This window comes from Mytilus trossulus, chromosome 5 (genome assembly GCF_036588685.1).
Source record: "Mytilus trossulus isolate FHL-02 chromosome 5, PNRI_Mtr1.1.1.hap1, whole genome shotgun sequence".
NCBI lineage: Eukaryota > Metazoa > Mollusca > Bivalvia > Mytilida > Mytilidae > Mytilus > Mytilus trossulus.
The window spans coordinates 27,667,666-27,691,683 of record NC_086377.1 but is presented as its reverse complement, the minus strand read 5'-3'; the positions used below and the strand labels follow the sequence as shown (position 1 = coordinate 27,691,683).

The following is a 24,018-nucleotide window of genomic DNA, read 5'->3' as shown; positions in this document are numbered from 1 at the left end:
GGTCTAATGAACTTAAAATTTTTGTTTTGCCTTTGAGCAATTCACTATGCTGTTGAATATTAATCCTCTCAAAAAAAATGTTAGAAGAATTTTTCTTTTTATTTATGAAATTTCAAATTAGAAAATTCACCCCCCCCCCCCCCCCCCCTTCAATTTTTTTTCACATCCCCCTTTCCTTTATTCAAAAAACCAATCTCAATTCAAATTTCCAATGGAGTTTGCAACAATAATTACTCATTTAAATACATCATAAAGTATTAAAATGTAAAAAAGTGTTTGTTATCACTGAATGGTAAAGATTGTTTTAATTTATCAGTTGGTAGTAAAAGTGAATATACATTGTATATTGTATAAAACAATGATTTAAGTTGATTCAACTACTATTCTGGACAAAGAAAGATAACTCCAATTGAAATTTCTTGCTATTGCACAATATTGTGCAATTAGATATTTCTTGCTATTGCGCAATACTGTGCAATGGAAAATACTTGCTATTGCACAATACTGTGCAATTGAAGATTTCTTGTTATTGCTGAGTACTGTGCAATTGAAAATTTCTTGCTATTGCACAATACTTAATATAATAATTTTGGATCCTGATTTGGACCAACTTGAAAACTGGGCCCATAATCAAAAATCTAAGTACATGTTTGGATTCATCATAACAAAGAACCCCAAGAATTCAATTTTTGTTAAAATCAAACTAAGTTTAATTTTGGACCCTTTGGACTTTAATGTAGACCAATTTGAAAACAGGACCAAAAATTAAGAATCTACATACACAGTTAGATTTGGCATATCAAAGAACCCCATTTTTTCAATTTTTGATGAAATCAAACAAAGTTTAATTTTTGACCCCGATTTGGACCAACTTGAAAACTGGGCCAATAATATAAAATCTAAGTACATTTTTAGATTCAGCATATCAAAGAACCCCAAGGATTCATTTTTTTTCAAAATCAAACTAAGTTTCATTTTGGACCCTTTGGACCTTAATGTAGACCAATTTGGAAACGGGACCAAAAATTAAGAATCTACATACACAGTTAGATTCGGCATATCAAAGAACCCCAATTATTCAATTTTTGATGAAATCAAACAAAGTTTAATTTTTGACCCCGATTTGGACCAACTTGAAAACTGGGCCAATAATAAAAAATCTTAGTACATTTTTAGATTCAGCATATCAAAGAACCCCAAGGATTCATTTTTTTTCAAAATCAAACTAATTTTAATTTTGGACCCTTTGGACCTTAATGTAGACCAATTTGGAAACGGGACCAAAAATTAAGAATCTACATACACAGTTAGATCCGGCATATTAAAGAACCCCAATTATTCAATTTTTTATGAAATCAAACAAAGTTTAATTTTGGACCCTTTGGGCCCCTTATTCCTAAACTGTTGGGACTAAAACTCCCAAAATCAATACCAACCTTCCTTTTGTGGTCATAAACCTTGTGTTTAAATTTCATTGATTTCTATTTACTTAAACTAAAGTTATTGTGCAAAAACCAAGAATAATGCTTATTTGGGCCCTTTTTTTGGCCCCTAATTCCTAAACTGTTGGAACCAAAACTCCCAAAATCAATCCTAACCTTCCTTTTGTGGTCATAAACCTTGTGTCTAAATTTCATAGATTTCTATTTACTTAAACTAAAGTTATTGTGCGAAAACTAAGAAAATGCTTATTTGGGCCCTTTTTGGCCCCTAATTCCTAAAATGTTGGGATCAAAACTCCCAAAATCAATCCCAACCTTCCTTTTGTGGTCATAAACCTTGTGTTTAAATTTCATAGATTTCTATTCACTTATACTAAAGTTAGAGTGCGAAAACTAAAAGTATTCGGACGACGCAGACGATGACGCAGACAACGACAACGCCAACGTGATAGCAATTGTTTCAATTTTTGCGGTCGTATAAAAATCTAATAGGTGAAAAACTATGAAAGTGTTACCCCTATTTTAGTTCAAACTTGAATGGCATTCATGATAATAAGACATATTCTGTATAACTCATTTCATAATTTTTCTCTCCATTTTAGATTATAAGTGTCTGTCAGCAAGGAACCATGATTGTATGGATGATTGATACAGGTCAAAAGGTCAAACAGTTCAACAATATTCATGGTACATCAGAAGTCACATGTTTAGCTCAAGATAGTTTTGGCTCCAAAATCTACACAGGTGGAACTGACGGTCTAGTCAAGGTAGGGTTCATGTTTAGTTTGTAATGGGAGGGTCAAACATCTGGCTGAGGCCACCCTTAACAAGTTCTTTTTTTTTTTATATTACCTACCCATGCCTTGTACGGTCTTGCAGGAAGGTAATGATTATTTCTAAGTGCAAACAATATAAGGTACTTACTGACAGTGTTCTCCCCAGGATTTTTGGATAGCGCTGTGGTAAGCACGTAATTTTCGACAACTCTCAGTAACTTTATCGTGGCGCGCGGTTTGTTTGTAATTGATTTGTTATGTGTTTTTATTATATCATGCTGTTGATGTTTCCTCTTGTAATGATGTCCTTGTCATGCTCATGAAAGTTACAGTGTACCCCTTAATGAGGCTTTGTTTGTTAATGTTATTGTCTGGATATAGAAGAAGAGTCTTTTTTTCTCCATTGTAAATTCAAATATTAAATCCTCATACTATCTATGTATCAAGTCCCGCGGAGTTACTTTAATACAATGGAAATAATTTATTCAAAAATCGTAAACCAGTCGATTACGTGATCCGAAGTGAAAATTAAGCGGGAAATATGAAAATTTTGAAATATACGAAAAAAAATATAGCGAAGCGGTGGCGTTGGATAGTGACGCGGTCAGTGCAATAGGACAGCGGGGAATTGCAATAGCGCTGAAAATCGCTGTGCTAAAATGGCCTGGGGAGAACACTTACATGTATTAGTTAAGAAAAGGTCTCAAGAGCACGAAAACATCTTTGAATAAAATTTGAAATGATTGTGTCATCAAATTTTTCGGGTAGGATTCTTTTAGGTGGATAGGTAATTCTAATTTTATTTTTGGCCAGAAGTTTGAATGCTGCAATGATAAATCTGACTATTTATTTAAAGTAACGTCTAATTCAAGTTTGTATTCAGCGATCATAGGCCTGGCTACACCTTCACATCCATTATCTATCCTGAGGCTGTTAATCCCACTAAAGCTTGTTTTATCGTAAATCTAAATTGATTTATCTATACAATGGTGTATAACATGCCTACATTTATTGTCGAAATCATCCGTAGCAATCCTACCAAAGTATGTCAATCGTTATAATTTTGCAAACCGCTGAAGAATTGGCAATAAACGCGTCATGCTCCTTGTATATCTCGGTTTTCGATTGGTCAATTCTATGGGAAAGTCTAAATGAATCTCGGAGTTATCTGATCTTGTTTCATTTCATACGTTCAGTCAAGAGAGAGTCTGAAAGACATTGACGTCATGGGAAAAATTGTAACTTATTAGACATACCACAAACAACACTTGTTAGATTTTTTTCACGGTATATCATACAATTTTACTAACTGTATGATAAGTTCTAATCATACGAAAACTAACAGGTTTTTTTAAAACGATTTTTATAATAAATCATTTACTGCGGCCGTTTATTGCCAATTCTTCAGCGGTTTGCAAAATTATTACGATTGACATACTTTTGTAGGATTGCTACTGATGATTCCGACAACAAATGTAGGCATGCTATACATCATTGTATAGATAAATTAATTTAGATTTACGATATAACAAGCTTTAGTGGGTTGACAGCCTATAAAGCAGCATATAACGGAACTTCGTCACCACCTAACATTTTTCTAAAATGCAAGTTAAGTACCTTGTGTTATAATAAGGTATATAGGATTTTTTTTTTTCTGAGACAAGTGCCTGTGTGATACAAGTAGAAGGAGTGGCTGTTTATGGTCATTCTTTTGCATATTATTTCTGAAATCAATTTATAAAAATATGCTTCATAAAAGTATTGAATTTTACAAATAACCTTCCTAGATGCACTGTTTTTAGCAGTCTTGATGTTTCAATAGAACCTAAAAAAAAAAGATAATTGTGAATAATATTGTACGAGTAAAACATGACATATTATCGAAACATTCTAATTTTTATTTCACTTTATCTGATAAAGAGAGTACAAAATAAAAATAATGAATACAAGTTTACAGCATAAGCACACAATTTCTATACTGTTTTAATAATCAATAAAATTTCATTCTTTTAAAAATATTAAAGTTGAGTTACTTCCCCTCGCATATATTTCTTTTGTTTTTCCTATAGTTATCATACTTGTATTTGAGTTTTGTATAAATGACAAGCAAATTCTGTCTGTTTATAATCTTAGAATAGTTTAATCCTGCTGATTTTTTAAATATAGAATCAAAATTTTAAAAAGTACTATAAAATAATATACCATTGTCCTATACCTTCAACAAAAAGTAACATATTTATAGGTTTCTTTTCAAATTGATAGTACAGATTGCATACTTAGATGGCTACAGTGGTCCCATTTTAGATAACTAAAGTAATTCTTCATAAATGAGTTGAAAGTGGGTCTAACTTAGTATTCTAACATGACGTCCTTCAAACGCTTTGAGTGCACACCCGTGGTAAAATATGAATATACAGTCGACTCTCGTTATCTCGAAGTCAGCCGGACCGGAGAAATATTTCGAGATACACATAGTTCGACTCAAACGAAAACCGGAAGTTTGACTGAACAAGGGACACAACTCTTGCTTAGCATGGTAAAGCTAAAATAAATCAGGGTGAATATGGGAAGGGGATCGATATTCTGGTATCAGATCGATATATTTGTATGTCATGGTCTTTCGTTATTATAATAACATTGTTTTACTTATTCAATTGTTTCAGTTACAATTGTTTCCTATGGGTTTTATTCGAGAGAGTAATTTCCAATCGATAGTTTCGTTATTCAGGTCGTTTAAAGTTGACAAAATTGGTTATTCTCGGATACAAAAGACTTTAAAAAATTTAAATTCCTCTTCATTTTGTTTTATCTCACTCTTTCTTTTAATAAAAGAAAATACAAGATTAAAGACGCTGATTGAGTAATTTTTAGGTGATCATCAACGGAAGTCATAATCCTTACTTTATACACACCCAAGCTCATTAGTGTAAATCACAATTAATTGTTTTGTAAACATTTTAAATACTTTTTCATGAACATAAACAATGTATCACTAATTATTTATAAAAATTCTATAAAAGATAATCTTAGGTAAATACTCGTGGAAACAGCATGTCATAAATCAATACAGTGGTCAGTGACTGGAAATTTAATTACACGTGTATTGTCAGATTAACTCTTCAATCCATTTAAATGCCGGAGGTCATGTTTGACATATGTGTATTAGTTCGAGATAAATAATGAATTTTGAATGCTTTTGTTAACCTTGGGATCGTAAATTTAGTTCGACTCAACCGAAATTTCGACACATCCAATTTCGACTCATCAGGAGTCAAATTACATACATTTATATGGAACAAAGTTCGGGACCATGTGAAAACTTCGACTCATCCGAAATTTCGAGTCAACCGAGTTCATGACAACGAGAGTTAACTGTATTGCATTGGCTGTTCCGATCGTACTCCCACGTCATATGTTTTTTTATGAATGAAGTACCCGACGTCATAGAATGATGACGTTATAATTTAAGCATTTAACGGGAAAATACACGCTTCTGATACCGAAAATCATCACAACAAGGAAACGTCAACAAACGATGCTAAAATGTGGTATAAGCCCATTTTTTTATACATAGAAGACATATAAATTAATTATCATTAAAATAAATTCATCCAAATCTATCTAAATAAGTTTTGTGAATAGTTTGAGTATGACACTATTTCTGTTTGCTCCGTTCTTTTACGCCAATCTAAAAGTGCGTTAATTTATGAGAATGGCAAATAATGGCCTCCACATAGAGCGTTTCGATCTAAAGCAGTTGCCGTATTTGTCCTATTAGAATCGAAATAATTCATGGGGGCTTGAATATATCTAGATTTTACCACGGGTTGTCCCTTTATGCCGATATTTTACCCCTCGCTATTGCTCAGGGTAAAATATTTGTCATAAAGGGCCAACCCGTGGTAAAATAACGATATATTCAAGCCCCCGTGAATTATTTCTTAAATACCATCCATTAAAATTATAATGTCTGTGTTTTTGTATTTCAAATTCAAACCAATGTGTGAAAACGCTGCATGTCAGCTACCACAAACCTTCTGTTTATACATGGCCTACAAGTGCATGGTAGAAGAAGTAATACATTATTTTTTATGTTGATTGAAAGAAAAATTGTTGCTAAAGACACATTGTGGATTTTGTAAGAAATATGTGACATGTTTTGAAAAAAAATTTGAAGAAGAAAAAGATTAATAAAATTGAGAATGGAAATGGGGAATGTGTCAAAGAGACATAAACCGACTAGAGGACAGAAATAAGTGGAAGGTCACCAATGGGTCTTCAACTCAGCAATCCCATTTCACAGTTATTAAAAAAAAATTGCTCATGGTAAAGACATATTTATGACTTTGACAGAATATATATGAGTGAAAATGGGATAACTTATCTGTAATACTAAAATTATGAGGTCCAATTTGTCAGCCGTCATCACGTTACAACGACGAATCAAAGAATTTGACTTTATATATAACTAATATAGTACAAAGGTGTAGATTAAAAATAACACCACTCCAGGCCCTTTTGTTTTCCACGTAATTAATATTGCAAATAATTAAGAAGTTCCGGATCGAGTCCGATACCGATATCAATAGTATATTCACCTGTTAACGATTACCTTATCTGTACGTTCCGCATCTGACAGGCGCACCTGACTAAACAGTGTATTCAGGATTAATATGGCATTATTTTAAGATAACAATACGAATACTAACAATCTGGACTAAAAATAAGGTGTATAGGTACAGTTTTCAATTTGTTAGCCGACATGACGTAAAACAGCGAATCAAAGAATTCAACTTTATTTAGAACTAATATAGGACAATGCTGTTGATTAAAAAATACTCCATTCCAGGACCTTTCGTTTTTCAAATAATTAATATTACCAATAATTGATGAGTTCCAGTTCGACGGGTTCAAACAGAAAGATTTTAAAGCAGAGAAGACTGTGTATCGTATAATCGGCATGACTTTATCAGATGACAATCACTGGTATTAAAGAGATAATCGTAACTGCAATTACGATTATCCCAATATGGGGACGGTAGATATAGGTAAAATCTTTACACTCGTTTTTCTTAAATGTAGCATGTTTTTGTCAATAGTTACTCAGCTGCAAGGTTTATCTTTACCATTACTTCATATTGAAATCGTAACGGTGCACTGGAATTGTCTTAAGTGCTGTGAAAATAGCTGTTGAAAAATTCGTAATGATAATCGTAACTCTATGGTATTTTTCTCCTTTGATAATTGTAATGTTCTTAATTGGATAATAGTAACTGAAACATAAAAATGTGTCTTTCAGCCTTTCAATGGTATTTTGTGTAAAAATGTAAATGCCCAGTTTAACGATGACATTTACGCATATAAAAATAAATGAAAAAACTTACAGGTTAATATCTAGGATAAATTTACCTATATATCTCTATTTGATGAGAAAAAGGATGGATTAGCTATACCCCATATTCCAAAAGTGCAATCCTTTCAATTCATTGCTCAAAATGAAAGTCACGTATACTACATTTTCATATGTCATATGTTTTGCCTCTTATATCACGTTTATACTAAAATTCTGTGCGAAATGAACAAAAGTTTCTGTCAATAACTTTATAACTGCATTATCGGATTTAGTGTTCATATCTCCCTTTTCCTTATAATTCAATAAATTCAGCCGTCCATATTTTTCCCTTGGATTCACTTTTTTCTTTTTTATACTGATATAATATATGATTTTAAAAATTAAATTCAAATGTTTTGATCAAATACCCATGTATTTTAGGAGGTTTCTTTAAACAGTGTGGATGGTAAAAGATCTAGAATAGTTACCAGTTTATTGTTACTATTGTAAATTGTCACTTTTGTTTTTTGTTACTTTTGTTTATTGTTACTTTTGTTTTTTGTTTTTATTAGCCTTACCTATAGTCTTGCGAAGCTTTTGACAGACGAAAAAAAACCACAAATATGTTTATTGATAAAATTTATCAAAGGGCATAACATGTAGATCATCACAGTCCGAACTGGTTTAATTACAAAGATTTTTATAGATTTTAAAACAAATATTTTGTGCTTCAGAAAAATTCATGAAAATTAGGTAAGGCTAATTTTTGTTTTCATTAAATAGAAAAGAACTAATTATATGGCAAGTATGCAAATACAACAATGTTCCTTGTTAAGTACCTTCAATATTTTTCTCTACAATATATTCCATGCATATGTATGCAGCATACTTTTCATATACGGAGTGTTTATGAATTTTTAATAAGTTTGTTTCTAATTTTGCGGAATATGCGTTATTTTATTCTCAACTTTGCAGTCATTCTTTGAATAAGTATTTCTTGTAAGAAAATTTAAAGCTACATCAATTTTATTTCTTGATTTTTCAGGCTTTTGGCATAACTATAAAAGAACACAAATCCATGTTTGTCAATGAACTCCACGTTACTTAATTTCATAATACACAAAGAATCCCATTTAGGGTCAATCTTTCTCTAGTCTTATATAGCATTAAATGTTTTAAGGATGTCATATTATCATAATTCAAAATTAAATTTGTGTTGTTTATAGTTTATATCTGAGATACTGAAATTCAAGTGACAGTCATGAAGTAGCTAATATAAATAAGAAGATGTGGTATTTTTGCCAATGAGACAACTTTCCACCAGAGACCAACATGACTCAGAAATTAACAAATATAGGTCATCCTACGGTCTTTAACAATGAACAAAGCCCATACCGCATAGTCAGCTATAAAAGACTCCGAAATGACACTGTAAAACACTTTTCAAAGTTATCCTTTTTTCATCATAACTTTTAAGTTGTGATATCATCCATGAAAAATGATCGAAGTGACATGAAAACTGTAGCCACTAATTTCTTGTCAAACAGTTTTTGACGAATACTAAATGTCTTTCCTACTTCGTTATGGCATAATAGGGTATGTTCTAGAATTAAATCAGCAGTGACTTCCCGGGGGGCAGAAATAGCACATATAACCACCTGCAATAAATGAATTTACACAATATTAACTATATTTACTATTTACTTCAGGATAAATTAATTTTTGTTAACTGTCTTAATCAGAAATCTGATGTAAGGTGACACATGTGTGTCGCCTGACAATTATTGTCATGTATAATAATTTCCATCGCTCATTCACATATTTTGTGGCATACCTAGTTCTTGGAAATTTCTGTATATTAACAAAGTCCGTGTTTTCCCATTTCCAAATTTCTTGAAGCTTGTTCACCCTTCCAATTTTATGATATACTAGTATGTAGCTGTTTTCATAAGAACTATTAATTATATATGCATAAAAAGGAATGTCATAAGATGTTGGGACGTTTCGTAAATAATTCATCGCCATAGTTTCATAATATGCTATCAGATATACGTTTTTAGTGTCAATATTAGTAAAACAGTTTTCAGTTACGATTATCTTTTTTAATTTTAAATACCATAATTACGATTATCTTTTTTCCAAGTTACGATTATCATCTCAAATTTTTCAACGGCTATTTTCACAGCGCTTAGACAATTCCAGTGCACCGTTACGATTCAAAAATGATGAAATGGTATAGATAAACCTTGCAGCTGAGTAACTATTGACAAAAACATGCTACATTTAGGAAAAATGAATGTAAAGATTTTACCTATATCTACCGTCGCCATATTGGGATAATAGTAATTGCAGTTACGATTATCTCTTTAATACCAGTGACAATACTAATACTAGAATAAGGCTTGCGCACAGTTATAAACTTTAATTCAGTCACGGACCCGCGATACCACGCCTGTGTTCTAGTAATATTTAATGGTCACCAATGGGTATTCAACACAGCAAAGATCCATTAAACAGTTATTTAAAAAAAAAATCTCATGGAAAAATTGCTGGTAAAGACATATTTATGATTTTGACAGAATACATATGAGTGAAAATGGGATAAATTGTAATATATACAAAATATTTTTTAGGAATGGGATTTCAATGGTCATTGTTACCACCAGTTGGAGTGTTCTGGTGGTAATCCTGCGGACATTGGTCAAACCTTAATACTCAAAAGATCTGTAGTGTCTGTAGGATGGACAAAGTGAGTTCAAATAAAAATAAAATAAAAAATTAGATGTTATTTGAATTTTAAATTATATGAAGGAAAGGAGATACTTTGAATTTCATTTATCTTCATGGTATTATTTTTCATGAATTAAAAAAACTTACTTTTCCCTGGATATTTGATTTCATGGTTTTGCAGAAATCTGCATTGCAGCCTGTGTGAAATTTGTCATTTGTTTAACATTTTCTTTTGTGGTTCACCTTTCCCACAAAAGTCCAACAAAGAAAGTAATGATTCCACAGTACTGATATATATGCAGAAAAAAAGATTGGATATGTTGAAATTAATGTAGCACTACCAAATCTTTTCTCATAAAAATAGAATTAAAAAACAAACAAAAAAGCAAGTCATAGCAGCATACCTAAATTAAAGAAGAACATAATTTGGTTTGAGCTAGTTCTGACAAACACAAGTAAATAAGCAATAATACTTGATCTAAAAACAATCCTGCAGAATGTTACCTTGTGAACAAGCAGGTACATCATTGTCGATCAGCTTGTCAGTCTAGTACAAAGCAGGGTAAATAGTAATATTAGATTAACAATTTTTTGTCCTGAATATGCATTTAATTTGTAGCGTGTTATTTGTAGTCAACGCTCAACTTTTTATTTTGTTTTTCAGATACATTACTCTATTCCGTAATGCAGCGTTTAGAGAGCACCATGTTCAACCATCAGATTGGAAAGGAGGCCAGGAACATGTAGAAGATATCTTATGTATTGCCTACTCAGGACCTAATTTGCTTGCCACAGGATCTTATGATGGAGAAATTATTGTGTGGAACCTAGGATCAGAACAAGTGTCAAAGAGACTAAACGTCAGATGTCGTAGAGTTTTGTTGAAAGGCAAAAGTAATGTTGGTGCAATGAGTCGTGAGGTAGGTTAGGTTTTATAACTTAATAATGGTGTTTATGATATCAGTATAATGAAAATGACTTAAAAAATGCATACAAATGGGATAACATTTTTAGCAGGGTTATTTCAAATAAATTAATCTTAGGAATGTGAAATGGTAAATGTCTGTGAAATATATTATGGTTTTTAGACAAAGCAGGAACATTTAATCATAACTGCAACAAGTTACTAGTTTTAAGCAAACTTCTTGCGTACTAAAAATTTTGAATGAATCACACAGGTATTCTGTTTCATGTTAAATTACTGAAAAATAATAATGTTTCAGTTTTATGCACTGTTTGGTCAAGACAATGTTTACTGTAGTAATGGCTGTATTACATGAGATAACAATTTTAATTTTATGAATGAACTGCCACAGTTGACCTCATATCATTCTTTCTTTTTTGTTTGGAGGGAGTAGCATATATAGATATATAGAATAACGCAAAGATATGTGTTTTGGGACGTGAAATTCATCCCCATGAAAAAGCACCAATTAGAAGATCATGTAGTTGTGGGTAGTTAAATTTCTTTATATTTTTAGGCTACCCATATGTCAACAAAGAGTCGACCCAGGTCAAGAGCTTCACAAAGACAGGAAGATTCTGTAAGTTAGATGACAAATATTTTTAAAAAATCACCTCTAGTTCTAGTAATAGATACCTATTTCTAGGGTGAATCTTTTAAAAACATGCAACTTATTTGTTTATTACAAAATCAGAGGAATTTTGATGATTGATAAGTATGTTGTTAGTTTTAAGAAGGTAGACCTAGGTTAAGGGAAATAACTCTTAAAATCATCAATACGTTTGTATCCACCATTTTCATGAATATGTCCTAAGCTTCTATGTTCTATGTTACATAGATTATTTTCAATCTGTTTCAGGTAAATGCTTAAAATACATTGATGAAACTTGACTTTACAAACACATTACTGATTTAAAGAGTTATCTCCCTGAACCAAGGTCTACCACCTTAAATTAAGATATAGCTTAGGTTCCAAGATATATCAAGCTTGAAGAAAAAAAAATCATTTTACAAAGCTTATTTGAGGTCATCTATAGATTTACACTATAATAGAAAAAGACCAGAAATTATAAATTTTTACATTTGTAATATCAATTCTTCAAATTTTGATTAAAGCTTCTTATCAGAATTTTCATTTTAACTGAGGTGTACATACGTGGAATGCATAAAAAGTAAGAGAAAAAAGTGAGAGAAAAAAAAAGGGAAACTATATCAATAGACAATGACAACTAAAGGGAGATAATTATGGTCTTGAAGCCAATTATTTTGATGTTTCTCTACACATTTATCTCAATGGCAAGTATTATTTATTGGTAAAAAAAATCTATGAACAATCAATATTTATATAATTGAAGCAAAACAGATTTACTGGACATTCATCCTGCACAGTAGAAATCACCAGTCACCAATCTGACAAGCATTGCATTGGTAGTGTGCATCAGAACTTTAAAATTACTTTCTTCTGAAAATAACATATGGTAAAAAGACTTAGCTACCAACAAAAACACTTCTTTTTAATGCTAAAATAGGATATAATTGAAACTAAAATGTTGTATTAATGTATGAATAATATTTTCAGAATGACTTTGGCTATGCTGTAACGAGGTTACAATTTTTAGAAGAGAGAAAGCACCAGTCTGCAGGGGGAGGAGCTAACTTGGTTAGTTGTGGTGGTAATGGTTGGGTCAGGTTTTGGAATACAGCTAAATCAGAATTAATGGCCGAGTTTGTTGCTCATGCACATGGTAGGTAGATACCAGGATTGAAATTTTATATTTGTGTGCATTTTGTCTACAAAAGACTTATCAGTGACACTCATATAAAAAAAGCTTAAAAGGCCAAATAAAATATGAAGTTGAAGGTAGCTAGAAGAGTGGCGGAAGAAACAAAAGGGAAATTCTAACTAACTAGTTTATGACAAACTGACAATGCAATGACAAAAAACGAAAAATGACCAACAGACCGAAAGACAAAACAACAGTATAAAAAACACAGATAATATAGAAAATTAAGGACTGAGCACTACGAACCCGGTTATAAACCATAGATGCTATCAGTTACAAAATGTTCAAAATAATCTTATTTTCATTAAATTTTTATTTTTTTTTTGTCCGTAAATTATGTTATATTTAAGAATTGAATGCTTCTATTTGTAACTTCATTGGGGTGTAAAAGCGTTGCCGAAGTACATTTTGTATGAAGCGTGCAAGGATTTCATTCTTAAAATGTGCAAGTTGATTAAGAAATAAGGCGATATTGCAGTTTGCCAATCAGAATAACGTATTATAATGAAACATACATCTAATGTACCTGTAATTATTAGCAAAAGATACATAAACTGACTTATCTTGTAGCTGGCAGTATAATAATGGCTATTGATGCACAGAACAAGTATTTAGCGACAGGCGATGTCGATGGCAGTATCAAGGTCTGGGACATCAAAGAATATTGTTTACATCAGCAAGACGAAATTGTAACAGCCCCACCTAGTGAGTATAGATATCAAGGGGGGATAAATGTATAAGGGTGGTATCAATGTCCAAGAAGGTAAACAAATTGAAGAATAATGTCCGATACACAAACCTTTTTCACATAAAGAAGAAAACCGTGAGAATATTTTCTATGCATTACACTACTTTATAAAAGTAGACAAGAAGACTAAATCATTTTTACTAGACTGAATGACATGCCTGCTGGCTGGCTAAACATGTCTACCTCTAAACTCTGAAACCTCTAACCTTAAAGGAGATACACTAAAATTAAGTTCAAAGATCTTTGGGGTGGCAAACAGTCAAAAGCTTTGACTGCATTTAAAATAACTGTTTATCTGTTTAACGACATAGTATATTACATGTGAAACTGTTTTGTACTTTATATCATTTCAGAGCTTAAAAGTCAGTTCAGCCCCATGTAGATATGATTGATATGCTAGAGATATGTGAGCGTAAAGTACATGTATACTTCCACTTGCACAAGGTCGATTTTTATCTGATGCTGCTCAAATGTTAATCTATATTGTACTTTATCATTTCAGAGCTAAAAAGTCAGTTCCAGCCCCATGTAGATATGATTAATACGATAGAGATGTGTGAACGGAATGGTAGAACTTTAGTGATATCAGCATCAACAGATTGTGGTGTGGCAGTGTATGACTTCTTAGGCAAGAGGATTGGTGTCTGTGGACAGGTGAATACATTGTTTTACTAAGTGTAGATTTTATGCCCCACCTACGATAGAAGAGGGGCATTATGTTTTCTGGTCTGTGGCTCCCTTCGTTTGTCTGTGCGTCCGTTCGTCTGTCTGTACGTCCGTTCAGGTTAAAGTTTTTGGTCAAGGTAGTTTTTGATGAAGCTGAAGTCCAATCAACTTGAAACTTAGTAAACTTGTTGCTTATGCTATGATCTTTCTAATTTTAAAGCCAAATTAGACTTTTGACCCCAATTTCATGGTCCACTGAACATAGAAAATAAAAATCAGAGTTTCAGGTTAAAGTTTTTGGTCAAGGTAGTTTTTGATGAAGCTGAAGTCCAATCAACTTGAAACTTAGTACATATGTTCCCTATAGTATAATCTTTCTTATTTTAATGCCAAATTAGATTATTACCCAATTTCACGGTCCATGGAACATGGAAAAGGATAGTGCGAGTGGGACATCCATGTACTTTGGACACATTCTTGTTACTGCTATTATTATAACTGTTAACATCTTTACATATATTGCATAGCTAAAGTACATCTAAAATTGAAATGTAAAAATGAGGTTGAAGATATTGGTAAATCGAAGAAAGAAAGATTATTTGTCGAGGAAAAACACACAAAATCATGATTAATATCGAAAAATAATCACACAAAACACAAATCATTACACTGAAAACTAGACTGAGCAAATCAAACTCCAACAATTTACCTAAATGGAAATGCATTTGGAAATACAAAGTACATAATTACTGGGTTAAAAATTACAAAAAATTACTATGAATTAGTCAGAAACTACAATTCTTTAAATAGAAATTATTGTTAAACTACCTTCCTGTTATATACCTTTTCTACCCTTGAGGGTTTTAATACTATCCATACATGACTAAAACATGTCATGAATCCTGGGTTTTGATGTGGATCTCCAGATTTGATCCTTAACCAACTCCAAATGAATGAGGATTTTTTATTGACTAGTTATTCAGGGGTTAATATACTTATTGTTGAGTAGCAAAATATTACCACTAATTTACAATTATTTGTGTATGTTAAGCCATTGTTTTTATCATTATGATTTTATTATTAGGAGGAGCATTGGAAAGTGGAACAGTTTGATCCAGCAGAAGAGATAGAGGAAGAGGAAGAAGAAGAGGTCAGTTCTACACTCCTCCTTGGAAACTGTTTTATCATCTGATTTTTTTCATGGAATAAAGTAAAGGGGGATGAAATGAATTGGGGATATGGGATAAATTTGGTAAAAAAGTGTGTATTTGTCAAAACGAACCAAAAAAAACTGGAGATAAGAGAAAATAAACAAACTTTGTAACAAAGGAGTTTTTTCATTAGAACTTTTTTTCCATGTGCATGTTATTTCAATCATATTGACTTTTGTGTGATTATTATTCAATATGAGTAATTGTAGACAAATTAAGTAATTGCTCTTTCTATGTAATTGTGAAATAGTAAAGAATGCATGGCTAGTCATGTTGTTTCCTGTGTTGGTTTATTTGATATTAGGTCATTGTAATGCAGATCCTTATCATACTGAAAGTTTATATATATTAGAAATTTAGCATTTTCATGTTCATTTTTGTCATCTGTCATGAATGAGGTAACAAAAAATGGGTACCAGATTTTTGGAGTGTAGAAAAGAGCTATTATAGTTTCTTTACTAATTTTAACAAACACATATGCAAATAAATCAACATGAATTTATATAATGATTGTGCTTTTTTTCATTTTTAAGTGCTAAAAATACTAATATTTGCTATTTGTGGTTTTTCGCTTATAAATTTTTTATCTGTCTTTCATTTAAAGACTGAGAGATACTGGTACAACTTTTTGATATCTTTGCCACATATGGAATATCTATTGTGGATCCATAATTATTCTTAGGATACCAGTGTTCGTGGATATCAGAGAATATAAAGTAAACCACAAATAATAAAAGATCACAATGGTGCAAATTTGCTGTAGGCTTGTATGCAAAAATTGGCAAAACCACATAATCAAGTATCCTAAAAAATTGAAAATAAAATCTATTTATCCATGAAAAATTGGTACCCAAGAAAACGAATAGGTCCACAGTATTTCCAAATGAACATTTTGATTACTTCCCATTTTAATTCTTATTCAAATTCTTATATAAATTTTTATGCAAATTCTTATGCAAATTTGTATGCTAATTCTTAACCAAATTCATATATATTCTTATGCAAATTTTAATGAAATTCTTATGAAAAATAGGAAGAAGAACAGGAGGAGAAAGAGACAGAGGAAGAGAAACCCTTACTAGAAAAGGACTGGAAACCAGATGAAAGAGCAATATCAGATTTACAGGGATACAGGATACATGTTTGGGACACCACCATTTTAGGTATGGATTGAGACTTTGGGACAACAAGTAATTTAAGAAATATGTCTGGGTCCCCAATATAAAAATTGTAGATATTTTGTATGTACCATTGAGACAACAACACATTTACACAAGAAAATAGAGGAAATTTAGAGATATAGATACAGTCTACATCTATAGCCAAGTGTCAACAGAATATGATAAAATAATTAAAGATGAACTTTGAACTACATAAAGTCTACCAAAACCAATGGTTTTTGTCTCGCCTTGACAGAGTCAAAAAAGCATGACATTGGTATACTGTTTTTGGCAATGGCAGTGTTATCAGTTAGTGATTAGATTATTTTATGGGGAACCAGTTGTATACGCATTGGCACATCTCATTTCCATGGAAATAGTTTGGCCTTATACCTTTATAAAAAAGAAGATGTGGTATGATTGCCAATGAGACAACTCTTCACAAGAGATAAATGACACAGAAATTAACAGGTAACCATACAGCCTTCAACAATCAGTAAAGCCTGTAATGCACAGTCAGCTATAAAAGGCCCCAAAATGACATTTAAAATAATTTAAACAAGAAAACTAACTGCCTAAGTTATGTAAAAAATAAACAAAAAACAAATATCTAACACAGCACCAAACAACAACTACTGAAATACAGGACTTGGGACAGTCTAGTTCATGACTTTGAAAATATTGCATAACTTACATGTTCAAGTATTAAATGCAATGTTTGTATTTTACTCTCAAAATGACATACAGGTGAGACATATCTCTGTTAGAATTTATTTTGATAAGATGTTATTTGAATATTTAAGGGAAAGAATATCAAGAAACAAGAACAAAGAAAAGAGAAAGAAAACAGCCAGGCAATATTCCAGATTTACCATACTTACATTGGGAGAGAACAGGACAAGCACCTGCTGGACCATACTCAGTAAGCTAAATCACAATCATTCTGTTTTTGATAACAAAATGCACCTTCTACATATGCATTGTCTTTGAAGGCACTTTTGGGGTAAAGATTGCATGAAATTCAATGAACACCCTATGGTACTGACTTGATGTCTAAATCTTTCAAGTTTGATCACTACTTTTGTGACACAAATATAGTGCATTGATCATAAGACTTCAAACATCCTGTCCATAAACATTTTCAGACATCTATCAATAATTACATTAGATGTATGTTTCATTATAATACGTTATTCTGATTGGCTAATTGCACATCACATGTTATTCCGTAAGCAGTTGCATGAGACAATAACATTTCATTCATGATGACACGAGGTTCCACAATAAAGTGCACAGGTGAATTTAAAAAATTAACTTCATGAAAATCGTGTTTTTATAATCCTAGCTAAAAAATGTAATTATAAGTATTGAATGCTTCTTTTTGTAACTTTATAGGGTTGTAAAAGCGTTGACCGTGCGTACATTTTTAGAATGAAGCGCTTCCGCGCTTCATACAAAATGTACTTCGGTCAACGCTTTTACACCCCAATAAATTTACAAAAAGAAGCATTTAATTCTTAAATGAAACATATGCTCAGGTAGTTAAACCCCAAGAACATAGCTGTCAGTGTCCAAGTTTTATCACAAGTTACTTGCCATCTCCAGCTGATGGTGAAAGTGGGATAAAGCAGTATCTGTCTTGTTAAAGGTTATTAATGGCAAGTCATTTAGGTACAGCTACAAATGTTGAAGTGGAATGTAACCAAAACAATGGTGTGTAAAGTTTCAATAAAGATAATTATATAGAGTGTTTTACACATAATTATCTTTTGAAGTTATGATATGGAATAAACTCTCTGTATACCTGTATAGAATGTAATTCCATTCTTGGGATAAATAATTGATATTTTAAAGTTTAATGTCTATGCATCATTCTGTAAATTTAAGATTTTTAATGTTTTCACAGCAAATGTTTGAAAGTTTCTTTCATGTTGATTTTATTCCAATTTTATAGCAAAATAAGAAGAATCTCTCCTGCATAACTTTGTACTTAGACAGTTTTTTATTTGGTCTTCCATATTGTTTAGGTAATTGTTGATTAAATAATCATTTTTGGCTTTGAACATCATCCCATCTTAATTAGTTCATGTAGTTATGCATCCAAAAAATGATATATAATTTATCAAGAATATTACATAACTTTTGCAAGTTTCAAGAATATAATATCTGTTCTAAATGAGGGGCAAAAGATACCAGAGGGTCAGTCAAACTCATACATTGAAAATAAAGTAACAACGCCATGGCTAAAAATGAAAAAGACATAGAAAACTAAAGACTAAGCAACACAAACCCCACAAAAAACTTGGGGTGATCTCATGTGATCCAGACGGGTAAGCAGAACCTGCTCAACAGTCACTGTTAAAATCATCTTTATTCCTACAATACAATATTAATTTTGATTCCCACTGATAAATTAAAGCAATTTTTATCCCTCAGTGCTTGCTAGTATTTTGATTTAAAGTCCCCATCACTGACAGATATTGTCCCTTTTAAAAGCTAAAATATGTTCTATACCAAAATACCCTTAGATATTTATATGCAATTGATTCAAAGACACCCAGATAACTTTTCCTAGTATATACTTAAATAGAAAGTCTATCCCAAGTTTATGCAGCACTTTGACCTTCTGTTAAAATTTAGTTTACTGTAAATTTTGTTTTTGTAGGCATTGGAAACAAAAGATTTACAAGACTTGGAGAATTTGAAAGTGTCTAAACAAGATTTTAACTATGTACCTAAACGTAAAGATAGTCACTTGAGACTACCTAAATTACCTAATCTCATAGATAGTAAGTACATTGTATAATGAAATAAGAATTTGCTTGATTTTTAACTGTATCACAGAATTTTTTTATACATGATTAATATTTTTGCAATGTAGTTAGAATATTGTTTTGTTTTATGGCTTTCTTAAAAAGTTTTATCATTGTCCATTGCTTTTTCCATGAAATATGAAGAAGACAGCTGCATTGTAACTGTTTTTCTTTTTGTTAAGGACTAACAAATTTAAATAGACGATTTAAAGTTATATCTGACCAGATATGTTTTCAAACAGTTAAGAAATGCTATATTTTTATTAAATGAAATACAGAAAAACTAGTATTTTTTGGTGATAATTTTCCATTTCAAGTTTCTCAGAGTTAGAACAAGATGACATCATGAGCCAACATCATTGACAATGTCTATAAAAATTGTGATAAACAGTTAATGTATGGTTTTTCATATTGTGAAAGTTAAGTTTAATTTCTTGTCCTTAAATGAGACTGTGGCAGAGAAAATCTCTTTCTTTCGAAACTATAGTTTAACTATAATTCTCTTGTTTGAGAAATTTACAGTTGATATTTTAAAGCAGGGGTAAAATTATTTATTAAACTGGATTATTATCATTACAATTAAAGAAAAGCGAAAACCCAGTTCTGTCTTTTCTGAAAGGAATGTAAGTAAACTGGTTTTGGGGCGACACAAAACTGGGAATAGTAACTTATAACTGCAACTCTGTACTTCAATAACCTCATCTTCCTATACTCATCATTACATCAGACAATTATATTATCAGTTTATCAAATGACAATTTCACATCTGATGTTAACACAGAGCTGTGTGAGTCATAAAAGATTGGTGCTTTTGAAACATTATAATTTTGTAATAGAGAATCACAAAGTGAGAAGATCTATAAGATAGAATGGATAAAAGTTGAAAAATAACTTTCATATTGCAAATGATTTTTACTTAATCATAATTATGTTTTAAAATTAAGTATTATTAAAGTCATGTATATTAATAGCATAGTTAGTACAAATTTAACATATCTCTCTGCTTCACACTTTCCATTCACTGGTTGGTACTTTTTGCACATGGGACGGGATGGACATTCAAATGACTGTTTCCTAATAAAAAAAAAAATGAAAAGTTAGAACAAAAAGCTTGAAAAACCACTGATAATAATGAATACAAACTAAATGGAACTGATATTTTGCTCTTTTACAAAACAAAGATTATATTTTAATTGGTCTACACTCAAATAAGAATATTATTTTTTTTTTAAATGCTTGCTTTTTCGGTGTGACTGCCAAGGCTCCGTGTTGAAGACTGAACTTTGATCTATTGACACACACAATTATGTGTCTTTGTTTTACAACAACATAACGACAAGTATACCTTATTGAAATAAAATTATGAACGAAAAATTACTTCTTTACTGCCTATGATATAGCTGATGAGCAAGTGTAAGATAAGATAGATAAAAAATGGCAGCACGGGAGAATTTGAGGTTTAGTTGCAAAACAGTTCCATCATAGAAAAAAATTATGCCTATATTTGACAAATTCCCTAAACATGCAAATGTTATAAGAACCATGATTAAGTTATGTTTCGGAAACAAAAATTAACAATTTTTTCTATGTTTTTAGCTCTACAACAGCCTATTCCTGAGAAGGAGATTTTCCCTAAGTACATCCTTGACTTCGAAGCCAAGATGAAAAGTTATCATAAAATGCAGTTAGAAAATCAAAACCAGCCAGTAAGTAAATCACTTGTTATCAGAAAACTAGTGACCTCAATTGGTACAATTATAATGGTATGATCAAAGACAATGTCGGTGGCAGATCCAGAAATTTTCATAAGGGGGGACCAGTTCCAGTCATATTTCAGTCATTCCCCAAATAGTCAACCCATAAAATGGGGGGACTAGAAAACACTCTCAATCCGCCTCTAAATGTGCAAATAAAAAAAAAAAAAAAAAAAAGACTTGAACAGTTTTCACCATAAACTTTTAAATCTACAGGCCTCAACGTTTAGCTAGATTCTGTTGGCCTATAGAGTTGATTTTGACAGTCTCAAAAGAAATTTTGCAGGGCCTAAAGTTATGGGTGAAGACTGCTAATAGCAGGGGTATCATTATTGAGCAATAGCTCACAATTAAACTTTTTAGATTTTTTTCTACATTACATGTGAAAACAGTGTTCATTGTTTGACTGATTGATTTTTTATTAAGTCTCCCAAACAAAGTTTGGAGACTTATTGTTTTTGCTCAGTTTTTTTTTATTTTTATTATTTTCTTGTAGATTAACATCAGAAATAAATTAGCAGGAAGTTTGGCCAGTGGATTGACCAAGTCTAGTCTACAGAATATAGGACAAATGATTGGACAAAATACTTCTGTTTCTACTAAATCACGTTCTGTTAAAGGCATGAAAATGAGCCGAGGAGTTTCTAGGCGAACATCTGTCGTGTCAAGTGTTGATGCCTCAGTCATGTGATCTGTAAATTTAAATTTGATTGGACAAAATAATTCTGTTCTTGTAAACTTCAATATCTTGAATGACTAAAATTGAGCTATGGCATTTTAAAACAATATCTATTGCACCTCTGATATGTGATTTGTCTCTTTGTTTTTGATTGGATGAACCACTTCAGTTTTTGTAACACTCATTTTCATTGGAAAATTTGTCTATTCAAAGACTCATTAAATCAGGTGATGCTGTTCTGAGGGAAAAAAAATGTTATAAAATTCAAATTTCTAAAAGACTTTTAAACCAAATGTATTGGTTGTCTTATGAACTTTGCAAATGCAACCATCATACAAGGCATAAACAAATGAAGATGGTTGAGAAAAGTCTATAGTGGTCTGTATGACTAGTTGAATTTATTTTTTTGAAATTTGCTAACAAAGGGAACTAACTCTTTTAAAATCACATTTTTTTTTACTGAACTTAATTGTACAAAGATGTTTAAGTTTTATTACTTAAAACTGCCATATTTATGTTTAATTGAACTGTGATATTGAATTTATTGTTATTTGCATAAAACAATGCTAACTTATTGTGATAATAAATAATATATTTGTATGTAAGATTCTTGTTGATTTTTTTTTTTATAAAAACCTACATGTCTATTGTGATAGTGACAAAAACCTCAGTGTGTTTATTTTTTTATTTCGAAAATGTTTATTTGATATTTAAATCTATTTCCTTGTTATATGTCTAGTAAAAACTTGTGGAGTATTAAAAGAAATATTTGTGGGAAATTATTTTGTTTCTGTTTTTTCGAAAGTATTTTTACTTCATTGAAAATGTGGACAACTTAAATAAACCAATAGCAGAGTTTTGATAACTCAAAATCTTTTCATTTGGGTAGTTTTTTTATAATTCTACAAATTGTTATAAAAACCAAATCACTGTTTGTACTTTCACCTATAATATATGATAAAAATCAACACAAATAACTTTATAATAAAATTATATTACCTTATAAAATCACAAAGTAATCATAATTTTACAAATTTATCTTAATTCACGAATTATCATAACTCAAAACTTGCATTAATGTTTCCAATTGCCCCTTTCCATTAAGATCAGTATTAATTATAGTTTAGTGTAGATTTCAGTATATTGAAAGGGAAATGCACAGTGTTTAAGTGCTATTTTAATTCTCTAGAATTGCAATATTTTTAAGATGCATTTATATGTTATTCATGTCGTCCAAATTCTGGTTATGTCTCTTTTCAAGTGTAATGTATCCAAACATTTAGAGTTAAAATTGATTTTAACTTGGACTTAACCAAAATCGCTTTAATGGTAAAAAGTAATAATTTCAAAAGATTTCTTATCTTTTTTCATCATTTTGGCCAAAAATTAGCTTTGACATATTCATTTTTGTATTTAACTTGAGATTTGAGGTGTTAAAATTAACTTAAGGTAGAAACTTCTTCATTGGCCAGAAGACAATTTCCTGATAACCGTTTTTGTAAACTTAAAGAAAACGAGTATTTCATTTTCGTTCATATTATTGGTTGTTCAATTTTTATAACAACTTTACATAAGTTTTGAATCACTCTTAACTTTTTAAACAAAAGAATATTTTTAAAGAGCAATTTAATATTCAGGTTTATAATGTTTGATGTTAAATTTAATATTCAGGTTAGAATATTTGATGTTAAATTTAATATGTTTTGTATTTTTATCTGTTTGTCTAATTTTAATAAAATGTTACAAAGCTGATACTTCAATTTTAATTTTTAAACAGCTGCTGTTGATGTTACTAGGTAACAGAGTATAATATTAAAGTGTGATAATGAACTAATTCACTAATTGGCCATTTCAGAATCTAATGCATTCTGGGTAATATTCTCAAAAGTGTACACCAAAACGTTGTGATTGGTTAAAAATGTTCCAAACAATTGAAATTCAACCAATGACGGGATGTTG

The 24,018-nt window shown here is 31.0% G+C and overlaps 1 protein-coding gene across 5 annotated transcripts in view; it reads left to right on the top strand.

Moving 5' to 3' along the window:
• The window catches only part of LOC134718720 (WD repeat-containing protein 49-like), a 60,489-nt gene extending 36,678 nt beyond the window's left edge, over positions 1 to 23,811 (top strand). For all 5 annotated transcript variants that reach the window (XM_063581406.1, XM_063581405.1, XM_063581404.1 and 2 more), the window contains 13 exons: positions 2,045 to 2,209; positions 10,184 to 10,299; positions 10,945 to 11,200; positions 11,762 to 11,824; positions 12,824 to 12,989; positions 13,599 to 13,733; positions 14,279 to 14,430; positions 15,527 to 15,592; positions 16,687 to 16,816; positions 17,617 to 17,735; positions 19,479 to 19,602; positions 21,223 to 21,332; positions 21,877 to 23,811. In XM_063581406.1, the coding sequence (XP_063437476.1) occupies positions 2,045 to 2,209; positions 10,184 to 10,299; positions 10,945 to 11,200; positions 11,762 to 11,824; positions 12,824 to 12,989; positions 13,599 to 13,733; positions 14,279 to 14,430; positions 15,527 to 15,592; positions 16,687 to 16,816; positions 17,617 to 17,735; positions 19,479 to 19,602; positions 21,223 to 21,332; positions 21,877 to 22,071 (1,797 nt within the window). In that variant the 3' untranslated portion in view covers positions 22,072 to 23,811. The remainder of the gene's footprint in view (positions 1 to 2,044; positions 2,210 to 10,183; positions 10,300 to 10,944; positions 11,201 to 11,761; positions 11,825 to 12,823; positions 12,990 to 13,598; positions 13,734 to 14,278; positions 14,431 to 15,526; positions 15,593 to 16,686; positions 16,817 to 17,616; positions 17,736 to 19,478; positions 19,603 to 21,222; positions 21,333 to 21,876) is intronic.
• Positions 23,812 to 24,018: the final 207 nt, after the last annotated feature.